This window comes from Canis lupus, chromosome 6 (genome assembly GCF_003254725.2).
Source record: "Canis lupus dingo isolate Sandy chromosome 6, ASM325472v2, whole genome shotgun sequence".
Taxonomy (NCBI): domain Eukaryota; kingdom Metazoa; phylum Chordata; class Mammalia; order Carnivora; family Canidae; genus Canis; species Canis lupus.
The window spans coordinates 28228236-28242056 of record NC_064248.1 but is presented as its reverse complement, the minus strand read 5'-3'; the positions used below and the strand labels follow the sequence as shown (position 1 = coordinate 28242056).

Below are 13821 nucleotides of genomic sequence, written 5' to 3'. Positions count from 1 at the left end.
AAACAAGGCTGACAAAATAGTATCTGTTTCAGACAGCTATTAGGAAGTGTTTAGCACCTAGCCTGTCATTTAATAACCATTACTAATTTTTACCAACGTAGCTGCTGATTTTACTTTGAACTTTTAATACCGCCATGCTGTGTGACTAAGAGGAACCCCTGAGTTTCCGGAAAGTTAAAGACCCACGTTCCGAACAGCTTGGCTACAATTGTATCCAAAATACGTTCCCGTCCCTCTCAAGTTCATGCAAACACACAGAGTTGACATAAGCACCTGCCTAACAAGACTGTCCCATTTCATAGTCCCATATGTCCCATAACGTAGTCCAGTTACACGCAGAGAAGCAAACCACAGAGATGCGCTCGGCCAAACACAGAACCCACAGATTCAAGTCCACACTCAGGCTTCTGCACCCTCCCCACAAAGATGGATCCGTCGCCCACAGCTAGGGATGCGCTCACAAATCCCACTCAAATCCTAGCAGCGCGCTGACGGAGCCCGAGCGGCGCAGAGTGCCCAGGCCGAGCATCACCACCAGCTCCAGCAATGGGCAGGGGCCTTATTTTTACTTCCCATTTCAGTTGTTTCTGTTGTTCTTCTTGGAGTTATCATCTGCCCCTCTTTCTCTCTACCCAACCCCCAAGCTCCCGCCGCTCCCTCCTCCCCTCCCTCCTCCCGCCCCCCTCCCGGGCCCCGCCGCCCGCATTGCGCATGCGCCCTGCATCCCTCCCCCTGCTGGGTACCAGTCGGCGCTCCCCGGCCCTGGCGGCGGAAGAGATGGAGCAGCGTCACGAGCGCCCGGCCCCTTAAAACGCTGCTGGCTGGAGCCGCCTCCCTCCCTGCAGCCCGCGGCGGGGATGGAGTAAAGGGGGGACCCGCCGACCTGCCCGCGGGGATCAGCGATGGAGTTAAAGCAATCTCTGTCCACCCACCTGGAAACCGAGAAGCCTCTGAGGCGCTATGGGGCGGTGGAGGAGACGGCGTGGACGGCCGAGGGACTGGGGCGAAGTGAGTGCTCGGCTGCAGGGGGGCAGCTGGGGATCCGGGCGCTGGAGCCGGCGGTGGCGGGAGCGCGGGGCTCGCGGGGAGCCGGGCGAGGGGGGCGCCCCCGCAGCGGGGCTCTCGGCGCGGGGGGATGCGCAGCGCCGCGCAGCGCCGCGCTCTCCCCGAACAAAAGGGGGACCCTCCAGCCTGGGCTGCACCGGGAGCTCGGGGACGGGAGGGGGGGGGGACTCGGTCGTCCCGGATCCCTAAGCTCGCGGCCCGTCTCGGAAAGTAGGGTCTTGCCCGCGGCCGCCAGGGGAGAGGCGGTTCTCCGCCCGGGGTGCGCTAGGACGCGGGAGCGGCTGGACCCCCCTGCAAACAGGGGGGAGTGTCCGCCGGGCTTCTCCCCCGTTGTTTCAGGTTCAGGGCACACACCTGAAATCCCCAGCGCCTCTTCCCCCGCCTGCTCCCGGGTCGCGGGTGGGGAAGCTCAGGGTTAGGGGAGCGTTAACCCTGTGCGCACCCTTCTGCTCTCTGCCTCGACTCCCTCCGTCTCTGGTTCGGGGACAATCCTAGAAGGCACTTCGGAAACGGGCGAGTCTCTCTACGGTGTTTGGGTGCCAACAATGTTTACCAATAAACGGAGGGTTTTTGTTGGCAATGAATGGGGCGCAGTGGTTAAAAACTCCTGCCTTCGAGTCTAGAGGCGGCCGCCAGGGCCCGAGGGTCGCCAGCCCTCCCTGCAAAGCCGGGCGCTCTGCCCCTGCCCCTGCGCTGCTCGTGCTAGCGCGGTGCCTCCTGCCGGGCTGGGAAGGGCCTCTCACCCTTCTCAAGGACCCTCAGCTTCCTGCCTTGGCTCTGAGTAACCATGCTCAGCACCAATCGCAGAGCTCTGTTGGCCGAAAGTATTGTGAATGTGTTTTTTTTTTTTTTTTTTTGGTAGGAGATTGTGTGTGTGTGCCCTTTCCCCACACCTGTAATTACAAATTCAGAAAATCTTCCTAGAATGGCTCAACTGTATTCCAGTTCTCAAGGGTTCAGGTTGAAATCACAATTCGAGGGCTCAGTTCTGCACCTGGAACTCACAGTGCTCCCAATCTTTTGCCTTTTCTTGCTCCTTTGAAAATCTGGGTCCTTTCTCCTGTTTCCTCCTTTCAAAACCCTTTGGCTTTGGTACTTTGGCATGACACCAGGACCGAGGGGCCCTTTGGCTTTGGTACTTTGGCATGACACCAGGACTGAGGGGCTCTGCTTCCTACAAGCTCAGAATAATCCCCACAATGGCTGCCCGGTTTGATAGACGGCCACGCACCAGGTCCTGGGCTGAGAACTTTATTTTTTTTTAAGATTATTTATTTATTTATTCATGACAGACACAGACAGAGAGAGGCAGAGACACAGGCAGAGGCAGAAGCAGGCTCCATGTAGGGAGTCCCATGTGGGACTCCATCCTGGGACTCCAGGATCACACCCTGGGCCAAAGGCAGACACTTAACCACTGAGCCACCCAGTTGTCCCTGAACTTATTCTTTTTTTAAAAAATATTTTATTTATTTATTCATGAGAGACAGAAAGAGAGGCAGAGACACAGGCAGAGGGAGAAGCAGGCTCCATGTAGGGAGCCCGATGTGGGACTCGATCCCCAGTCTCTAGGATCACACCCCGGGCTGGAGGTGGCGCTAAACCACTAGGCCACCCGGGCTGCCCTGGGCTGAGAACTTTAAATGCATCATCTCATTCGGTGCCCATGGCTACCTCCCGAGGTGAATATCGTGGACTCCCTTTTCATAGCTGGCAAAGCCTGGGCTTGCTAGGTGCCCTGACAGTGAAGCTCCAGAGTCAGATTTGAACTCAGAGCCCCTCTCTGCTTTTAACATGATTGTTTATTGCTTTCACAGTTTTAGGAAGCTCTAAATCTGTTGAGAGAATCCCAGAAGACATATAGCAATTTTACAAATATGAGGCCACCCTGTTGGTCTCTGGAGCTCCCAGTGGCCTTGAAAGAATGCTGGGTCCTTGTAGAGTAGAAGCTGTGTTCCCATAAGCTCTGGGTTTGAATGGGGCTCTGCTCTGCCCCTCGCTGGCTCTGTGACTAACCTGAGACACGTTTCTAAGCCTTACTCTGCCTCTGGTCTCTGAAAGAGATGATCATAGGACCTACCTTATAGCCTCATTGTGAAAACTCAATAAGAAAATGTCTGTAGAGCTCAAGGTAAGTGCTCAATATGTGTTTGCTGCTTTGATTTTTTTTTTTTAATTACTATGTCTGTAGGAGCAACAGAGTCTGTCCTTCCATCTTTCACAAGGGAGTACATAAAGTGACACTCTACACTCACACTGCAGTGTTGGTCAGTTCCCTAATAATTCTCTTCTACCTTTTCATTCTCTTGCCATTTTATTAGGACAGTTTTCAAACATACAGGAAAATCATACCAAACACTCACTTTACAGCATTTGAGCTCTTGAAATTTTTATCCTTCTGAGACTTAGGTTGCAAACTGTTAAAAGCCTGGTAGAAAGGCTTTCTCATCTTCTCTGTTCCAAATCATCAAAGACTCTGACTTTTGCTTCCTGTTCACATACAAGACCACAGTTTCTGATCTCCTTTTGGTTGGATCCCGAAATCTGCTTCTCCCCCCACCCCTATTCAAACTTGAAATACTCTTAAAGCACTGATCCAGAGTCCTGCTTTTGAATCTTAAAACTGGGATTGTTATCTTTAGAAAGCTTTGATCTCTGGACTCTTGTCTGCAACCTGACCTTTTTTTGTTGTTGTTGTTTTTAGTTTTATTTTTCTTAAGATTTATTTGTGAGAGAGAGAGACAGAGAGAGGCATGCACACAGGCCTGAAGGGCAGAGGAAGAGGGAGAGAGAATATAAAACAGACTCCACATCCACCAAGGAACCTGACACAGGGGTCAATCCCACAACACTGAGATCATGACCTGAGCTGAAACCAAGAGTCAGACACCTAACCAATTGTGCCACCCGGACACCCTCTGACCCTTTTGGATACAAGTGGGTTTTTTTTTTAACTTCCTCTCAACTTCCTCGGGATCTGTGGATTCATATCATAACATGTGGGACCTCCGTTTATTTATTAATGAATGTGAAAATTAGTACTGTTGATTCTATGGAATTAATAATTGCCAAGTCAACAGAAAGTTGTAATGGATGAAATGCTGGAGGCAAAAAAAGAAGCGTATTACAAAGAAGCTAGGCTTGGGGCACCTGGCTGGCTAAGTTGGTAGAGCATGAGACTCTTGATCTTGGGGTCAGAGGTTTGAGCCCCACATTGGGCATAGAGATTACTTTAGAAATAAATACTTCTTTTAAAAAGAAGACATGCTTTAACTCCTACCTATATTTAAATATTTTATGTTAAACCTTGAGTGTTACTCAAAAAGTAATTTTTATTTTATTTATTTTTTTAAAGATTTTATTTATTTAATTATGAGAGACACACAGAGAGAGGCAGAGACATAGGCAGAGGGAGAAGCAGGCTCCCTGCAGGCAACCCGATGCAGGACTCGATCCCAGGACCCTGGGATCATGACCTAAGCCAAAGGCAGACACTCAATCACTGAGCCACCCAGGTGCCCCTAAAAAGAATTTTTTAAGCATGGGGGGGGGGTGGGAATGATTGCAGAACTGGTCATTCTCAGTGTAGATTGTGTTAACTACTATCTTTAATTTTAACTATAGTTTTCAGATGGAAGATATGTATAGTCCAGTAGCAAAGAATGGGAGTTTTGAAATCAGGTGAATTGGGTCCAAATCAGCTCTAATGCTTTGTTGCTTTGTCACCCTAGGAAATTGTTGCACCTCCTTGGTTGTCAGCTACCTCATTTACAAAATAGCCATTTGTTAGATTGAGACCTTGGGAGCTTCCCCTGGTGAGATTCAAACCGCCCCCCCCCCCCCCATACACAGAGAGGAAGGATGGGTAGGCTGCTCCAGATGCATAGGTGGCAGGTTCAAGAACCAAGGACATTTCTATGTGGTTGCAAGATGAGGAGATCTCCATGTCTGCCCTCTAGAATCTTAAAAGTTTTTATGCAGGCCTGAACAGGGTTCAGTCATGTATACTTCCAGATGGTCTAGGTAACTCTCTCGAGGCTGTGCCCTTGGAATGGCTTCCCCTGTGAAAATGCTGGTCCCTTTCAAGGACAGGGTAGGGGTGAGGAGTCTCCCCTTGCTCCAGGGCCAGCTCTTGGGTCAAATGGTGGTCATGTCCTCTCCATAACCTCCCCCTACAGGATAGTCATCATCATGACCATTAAAGGCTGTCCGGAGGATTCAATGAGATAATGTATATAATGCACTTAGCACAGAGCCTGGCACACTGAAAGTCGGCGCTGAATTGTTGTCATCATAGGACAGAAGCGGATGGCACCAGCCAACATGAGAGAAGATTATTCTGAGCTTACCAGTCAGTTCTTTTCTTGTGTCCATTGCTTTGTAATTTGCAGATAATGATTGTGTACCCACCACATTCCTCCTCATGGGAACGTATGGAGGAATGGCTTCTGAACCCTTGAAAACCACCTGGTGTTTTCTCCTTTGAGAAGGATTCCAAGCATTTGCTCCCATCCACCTTAGACAGCATTTTCCCACTAGCAGTGAGTTAGTTTTTTTTTTTTTTCTTTTTACTCAGTTGGAAAATGGATAGTGACATTTCAGTGTGGTGAGATATATAAAAATATTGCTTTCACCCAACTGTAATTAATTGAGGGAGACACAAAGACAAGGTGACTTTTGAGAAAGCATGGAGTTTTTTAAAAGCACAGTTGTCTGTGGTCGTAGCCATTTCATGATAGGCTTACATGTCCCCTAAAGGATGATCAAGATTTTGGACTGGGGACATGCAGGGTTCAAGGCTGGGATGGGGAGGTGAGAGTGGCACAGCAGGGGAGGGAATGCCCCAGAGGTAAAAGCATTGGCAAAAGCACAATGGTAGAAATAAGTGTGCTGAGAGTGGGGGATTGGAATTAAGTGGAAAGCTCAATCACCAGGGGAGGTGACGATTATTTAAAAGTCCAAGGGTGTGTACTGACTAGCAAGCAGATTGTTCCCCTGGCTGAAGCTTCAGGTATAAACAGTGTGGAGGCGGAAATAATACGGATTGCCGGCAATCCACATCATTGATTCTTGGCAAAGGTTTTTGTGTTCCTTTCATCTGTCTGATGAACTATGCTAATTTCATTATCTCAGTTTTATTTTGTGCTGGCATTATTTCTTTTTTTCAGATTATAGAATGGTATGCATACTTTATTAAAAAATGGAAATTCATCTGAAATATAAAAATAAAAAGTGAAAAATGACCATGATCTGCTTCGCCCCCGTGCACCCCATTTATTCATTCAATTAATAGGTACTGAGTGTAAGTGCCAGAAAGTGTTCTAGGGGCGGCGGATATAGCATTGAGCAAGACAGAAGAGGTTCCTGCCCACGGGGAGCTTCTATTCAGAGAAATGAAGGTGTCAGATAATACGTAGGCAAACAAATAATGTAGCTCAAATGGTAAGTGTTACTTGAGAATTAATAGGGGAGGGATATTTCCCATCTGGGTGGTCAGGAAATATCTAAGAAGGTGACATTTTGCCAGGAAATGTAAGGGATCAAATGCAAAGGCCCTAGCTGTGTTAGAGGAAGACAGAAGGCCAAGGTGGCTGGCACCCAGAGAGTCAGGGAAGAGAGTGGAGATGAATCAGAGAGGAGCCAAGGTAGGGCCTTTTAGGTTGTGGTCACACACACACAAACATACAGATTTTATTCCTATTACAGAAGAAGCTATTACAGAGTGTTAAGCAGGAGATTAACATGACCTGCGTTTTGTTTTCACTTTTAAAAAAAAATTTTTTTAAATTTATTTTTGAGAGACAGAGAGAGAAGGGGAGAGAACAAATGAGGGGGAAGGGCAGAGGGAGAAGCAGACTCCCCACTGAGTAGGGAGCCCAAAGCAGGGCTTGATCCCAGGACCCTGGGGTCATGACCTGAGCCTAAGGTAGATGCTTAACCAACGGAGCCACCCAGATGCCCTGGGTTTTGTTTTTAAAAGGTCACATCAGCACCCTGGATGGAGAATAAGACCACAGAGGGCAAGTAAGGATCAATTAAATTATCCTTTGCTGTTTATAGTCCTGGTTCTTTCTTTAATCAATCTTGTTGATAAGTGGTAGGAATTTCCATGAGTGTGAAAGGTGTGACAAGGGGTAGGGACAGCTTAGGCTGTCGTGTGGGTGACCGACCTCTGAGGAAACGTGACCGTCTCTCCTCTCTGCTGGATGGGCAGCTGATTGTGTAACTTACTGCAGGAATTATCGTAGCAGGAACGTGAAGATTATGAACAGGACTGTATCTAGTATGCACTTAGAGCAAACCCAATTATTTATGTTTCTCTGAGTTCATACTGTTGTTTCTTTCTTTCTTTGAGAGAGAGTGCACACAAGCTGGGGGAGGGGCAGAGGCAGAGGGAGAAGCAGACCCCCAGCTGAACAGGGAGCCTGGAAAGGGGCTCGATCCCAGGACCCTGGGATCACAGCCTGAGCTGAAGGCAGACCCTTAACCGACTGAGCCACCTCAGCGCCCCTGTCATTTGATTCTTGCAACCATGTCTTTCTTATGTGAAAATTGAAGGAAAAACTATTTGTGCCTCTTCTTGGTCTCTGATTAATTATTAAAGACTTATTAATAATAATAGTACTTAATGAGGTCTAGCTGGGAACTTAAGCTTATTAAATTCTCATCACAACCCTATCAAGTCAGCTGAATTCCTGCTCCCCTTTTACAGATGGGGACACTGGGGCTTTGGGAGGTTGAGAAACTTGCTCTGAAGGTCACGAAGCTGGTATGTGGCAGTGCTGGAACCAGAATCTCACCCTCCGTGACTGTAAATGTTCCTTGCCAGTGTCTATTATTCCTAGCATAGATGCTGCAGAGATTAGAGATGAGATAAGACACAGCCACCACCCTTAAGAAGCTTCCAGATTTGGGGAGTGTGGAGACACAGACATCGTTTGTAATATAGTAACATGAAACAAATGCTAAATGAAGGGACAGCAAGAAGCGAGAGGAAGGAGAGCTCTGCTCTTCCTGGGGGACCCCAGCGTGACAGTAACGAGCAGTGTGGGCACTGGGCCTGAAGGCCAAAGCAGGGTTTCCCTAGGTCACTCACAGAGGGACAGGGCATTTCAGGTGAGCTGCCCAGCCCCATGCAGGGAGGTGGGGGTCCCCAAGGCCAGGGTCCATACACTAGGGTTTTTTCTCTTTTTTTCTGTTTCTTTCCCCTTGGCTCTCAAATCCTGGGACTCAGGGTCTGTCTGATTCATGGATGTGAATCCTCTGCTACCTGGATGAGCCTGCAGGTTGGAGACCAGCAGAGGCAGATAGATGCTAGCAGCGTGGCCACTCAGACCAGCACTCACAAGGTTCCCCCAACAAGGCTGCCCAAGTGGTTCATTCATTCCTTCACTATTCACTTATTCAGCAGGCTTGAGCCCCTCCTGTGTGCTGGCTGCAGAGGCAGAGAGAGGAAAAAGACCCAGACCCCACCCTTAAGGGGTTCTCCGACTATCTGTGTTCCAGGCCTCTGTCCACTGCTTCCTCGCCTTGTGATCTTGGGCCGGTCGCCTACCTTCCTCAGACCTCAATTTCTTCCTCTGAAACCCAGAGATGTACTTAACACCACTGAACTGTACACTTGAACACGACTAAGATGGACACATTTTGTGTTACGTGTGTTTTGAGGGATGGTTCTGGGCGGTCTGAAATAGCCTGAAAAGATTAACAGTACTTCAACACTGATTGGGAGGAACAGCCGTCCAGGCAGAGGGAACAGCCCCTGTGAAGACACAGACCTGAAGTGACACATGCGACCTGGGAACTGTAAATGTATCAGTAATACTCTAGGCTTTAAATGCATGAGGGAGGCAAGACCAGAGCAGGAGATGAGCAGGCTTTGAAGCCCAGGGCGAGTCTATATTGGGCTGGATATAGAGAAGACTCAGCTCCCCATTGAGACAAAATCTTCCTGCAAGGTCCAAGTGGGGCGCCTAAGGACCAGACCCCTAGAATAAGTTTCTTTGAATGAATCAGTCATGTTCATGATTATTTTTTTATTAAAATGCCTGTACACATAGAGATGGTTAAAGGAGAAAACACCAACTATTCTAAGGGAGGTAGAAAGGAATGATTACAGAAAGTAACACGTACGGAGCCCTTCCCGAGTGCCTGTTCCATGCATGTGTGTGTCTACATACATCCTCTAATTTACTCTTTCTAAAATACCTTATGATGGGAGGCACGTGGAAATATTAGTTGCATTTTACAGATGAGGAAATTGCCTCTCAGGGAGGTTAAATGACTTGCCTAGTGTCACTTTGCCAATAGATGGCAGAGCTAGGACTCGAACCCAAGCCCAGGGGACTTAGCCCTGTTGCTTTCCTGGTCTCTTGGGATTGGCTGGGGCTGCCATTTATCCACATGGGTAAGGTCATGTAGTGTTTCTAGTGCATCTTCGTGTTTCTTAGTACTGATTCTGTTCTCTGACTCATTAATTTCCATTACACACACGTCTCTTGTAAACTTGACTCCATCTCACTACCTCCTAGTGCCTTCAGGGTGAAACGGGAGCGGGTTCACAGAAATGCTGGAGGAAGAGCCTTTCTGTTTTGGAGAAGATGTGTAGCTTCACAGACAAAGGCCTCCTTTGGGTGTTCAGGAAAGACATCTTGGGCAACAGAGGGGCAGATTAGTGTAGTGTTTGAGAGTGGAAGCTCTGCCTACATTTGAATCCTGGCTTTCCCTCTCATAAGCTGTGTGACCCTGGGCAGCTTATTTAACCTCTCTGAAGTTCAGCCTTCTCATCTATAAAATGGAGCTAATAACAGGACCTACCTCATATGGTAATGAAGAAGATCCAAAGAGAAAATATGTGATAGCCCTTGGCATAGAGCCTGGTGCTCTCGGTAAATGGGGGGAGATGGTGTTGAAGGAACAGGACATATAGTGGGCCTCAACTGGGTACATTTAGACAACTGGAGAGAACAAGGGACATCAAAGTGGGTGGACTAGCCTCAGAAAAGAATGCGGGTGCCAGAGCATGTGGCGATTGCTGGAGACAGGCTTGGACTTGGCTGCATCAGGAGGAGTCATGAGGTATGAGGTTGGTTGAGCAGGGTCATGACGCTCGGCCAGAATAAATATGACAGGTGTCCGGAGCAGGGCAAGGGATAGAGGTAAAGAAAGTAGCATTTTGGGGATCCCTGGGTGGCTCAGAGGTTTAGTGCCTGCCTTTGGTCCAGGACGTGATTCTGGAGTCCCAGGATCGAGTCCCGTGTTGGGCTCCCAGCATGGAGCCTGCTTCTCCCTCTGCCTGTGTCTCTGCCTCTCTCTCTTTCTCATAAATAAATAAATAAATAAATAAATAAATAAATAAACAAACAAACAAATCTTTTAAAAAAAGAAAGTAGCATTTCAGGAAGACTTGTCTGGCAGTGGTTGCACATTGTGGGGAAGGGCGGGGAAGCAGGAGGGTTCTGGAATCATTTGGTCATGAAGTCACCAAGGCTGGGGCCTACAGCAGTGGCAGTGGGTGGGGAGGAAGGGGTTAATCAGATCTCCCGAAGGGAGAAGGCATTAGTAGCTGATTACAGATAGGAGGCAAGGATGGTGTCGAAGTGCTGGCAGTGTGGTAGGCAGGCAGGGAGTTAGCAGTATGGTTAGCTGGGGTCTCGGGAATTAAATACATTGGCATCAGTGTGGCCCACTCTCACTTTCTATAGGGTTTGAAGAGGTGCAGGGATTGGTGTATGGGGAGAATAATGACCCCATACATTCATATAGCACTTTCTAATATTTTTCCTGCGTTTTTGCATTTGCTCTTTACAAAAAAAGGGCAAGGAGCTGGAATTGTGCCCCTTTGGATGTAAGTAAACAGGTTAAGGACTCATCCCAGGGAAGGGGTACAGCAGTAAGACTGAGTAAGAATCTAACAGTCTAGGCTGCTTGTACTAGACCAGGGTTTCCAGGGACATTTTAATTTGACACACAACTGCATTTTTTTTTTTTTTTAACAACTGCATTACAAATGGTATGTCTTGGGGCTCCTGGGTGGCTCAGTGGGCTGTGTCTGACTCTTGATTTCAGCTCAAGTCATGATCTCAGGGTTCTAAGCCCTACATCAGGCTCCTCGCTGAGCATGGAGCCTGCCTGAGATTCCCTCTCTCTCTCTCTCTCTGCGTACCCACCCCCCACCTCACATGACTTTCTCTCTCCAAAATAAAATAATAATAATAATAATAATAAATAATAATAATAATAAAGTATATCCAAATTCCATAACATCCAAATTGGAAATTAACCATAATGTGTGACACTCATTATTCTGTGCATTTGAAATTCCCAAACAGGTAAATCATTCATTCACATGTCTGCCCATCTATCCATTCATTCCTCATCCATTCAATACATATTTATTGCTGGCCTCTTATATGCTAATTATGGTGCTAAACTCTTGAGAATACAGTAGCATTTTGAGTAAGATGTTTATAGTCCCTGCCTTCAAAGTGATTTAAGGTCTACTAGTAAATATAGAACTACCATATGATCAAGCAGTCCCACTTCTGGGTATATATTTGAAGGAAACGAAAACAGGATATTGAAGAGGTATCAGCACTCCCATGTTCATCGCAGCTGTATTCACAATAGCCTCGATATGGAAACAACCTAAATGTCCATGAATGGATGAATGGATAAAGAAGATGTGGTGAATATCTACAATGAAGTATCATTCAGCCAGGAGAAAGAAGGAAATCCCACCATATTCCATTTGTGACAATGGATGGTCCTTGAGGGCATTATGCTAAGTAAAATAAATCAGAGAAAGACAGAAATTGCATGATATCACTTATATGTGGAACCTAAAAAAGAGACAAAAAGAAAAAGAATAAATACTCAAGCTCACAGAAACAAAGTAGAGAAGTGGTTACCAGGGGCTGGGGGATGAGAGAGAGGTTGGTAAAAAGGGTACAAACTCTAAGGTATAAGATGAATAAGGTCTGGGGATCTAATGTAAAACATGGTGACTACAGTTGATAACACTGTATCATATAATTGAAATTTGCTAAGGGAGCAGAACTTAAATGTTCTCTCTGTCACACACACAGAAGATAAATAGGTAAGGTGATGGGGGTGTTAATCACTAGATGATAGGAGTTTGTTCACAGTGTATCCCTGTCACAAATCACCACGGTGCCCACTTGGAAGATCTTCCATTTTCATCAGTCAATTACACCTCAACCAAGCTGAGGAATGGGGGGTGGGGGGTCTGCAAGGAGCAGTCCCTGTTTCCAGTGGTGCTGAACCAAGGGACCAGAGAGAGGATGCTGTCCTTCTTAGTCCTTTGGAGACAGGATCCAGGTCAGTTTGCTGACCTCCATGCACTCCCGGCAAAATATTATCCAGAGATTAATTCAGTTGTTTTGCTATACACCCATTTTTGAAGGTCCTTGAGAAGATGAGTCCTCATAAGGTCAAGCCACATTTTATGGCCAAATCCAAGTGCTGTGATGTGATTCTGACTTCTTGCAAGAACAATGATCACAGAGACACTGGGTGTCATATTTGCTGCTCAGTACTGAATGCCCGGCATCTACCACATTGGCCAGCACTTAGAAGCTTCTCATTCAACCCATAGCTGCTGAATTAGGTGGCTGTTAATCCCCAAAGACTGAAGTGCAAATGATTTAATGGTGTTTGTAACCCTTTGAAATCATTGAACTGAAGAATAAAGTTAGCTGGAGTCTTGGTCTGAATCGCCTGCCCATCTCCTGGTTTAGACAGGTTGTTCCCGATGCTTCTAGGGAAAGAGGCACTCAGAGCAGATACAAAATAGCAGGAATAGGTCCTGGTTACTGCAAACTGGCAGTGAGCTAACAAGTCATGACGGGTGTGGGCTTGGCTGGTGCTTTACATATGAATCATATCTCCTTGACTATTAGGTGTCCACAGAGGTGGGGCACACCAATCCAGAGTCCCTCACATCTTTCCAGAACAACAGAAACAAAACCCAGCATGGCCATGTTAAAGACACCGGGCCATTAAAAGGCCTTTTAATTTCATGCAGAGAACAGAGTCCTCTTAGATGCTGCTGGTGGAACCGTTGAGCGCTCTAGCCTTTTTGGAAAGCAACCGGATAACATCTATTAAAATTTAAAATGCTCGTATGCTTTGACCTAGCAATCCTGGCTCCTGGGACTCCATCCAACAGAAATGAAAACACCAGCATACAAAGACATATGTGGGGAGGAAAAAAAAACTGGACACAAAATGAAGGCCCATCAGCAGAAGGATGGTTGAATAAATTATTGTTCATCCACTGTGAAATGTTCTGAAGCCATTAAAAAGGAAGAAAGTAGAGCAATAATAGTTGTCTTAGAGGTATGATTGAGGGAGGAAAAGGAAATCCAGGGAAATGTATGTAATAGGATCTCATTTTTGTAAAACAAAATTGTTTCTATGTATAGCACATATAATGTATAGCATCCACTTGCATGCACGTGCCCGTGTGTGACCTTAGTAGTAAGAGAAAAAGATGGAAGGATGAGTAATAAGTTATTGCCATAGGCTATGTTGGGGAAGGGATTGGGGACGAAGCTGATGTGAGGGAAGAAAAAGGTGGCATGGGGCACCTGGGTGGCTCAGGGGTTGAGCGTCTGTCTGCCTTTGGCTCAGGTCATGATCCCGGGGTTCTGGGATCGAGTCCCACATCGGGCTCCCCACAGGCAGCCTGCTTCTCCCTCTGCCTATGTCTTTTCATCTCTTTCTGTGTCTCTC

At 47.0% G+C, this 13821-nt stretch overlaps 1 protein-coding gene across 3 annotated transcripts in view; it reads left to right on the top strand.

Annotated features, from left to right (window-relative positions):
* Positions 1-722: 722 nt before the first annotated feature.
* The window catches only part of BMERB1 (bMERB domain containing 1), a 130275-nt gene continuing 117176 nt past the window's right edge, over positions 723-13821 (top strand). Inside the window, exon 1 of one of the 3 annotated variants that reach the window (XM_035717647.2) lies at positions 723-1008. In XM_035717647.2, the coding sequence (XP_035573540.2) occupies positions 903-1008 (106 nt within the window). In that variant the 5' untranslated portion in view covers positions 723-902. The remainder of the gene's footprint in view (positions 1009-13821) is intronic. The other 2 variants (XM_025416432.3, XM_025416431.3) reach the window with 2 other exon arrangements.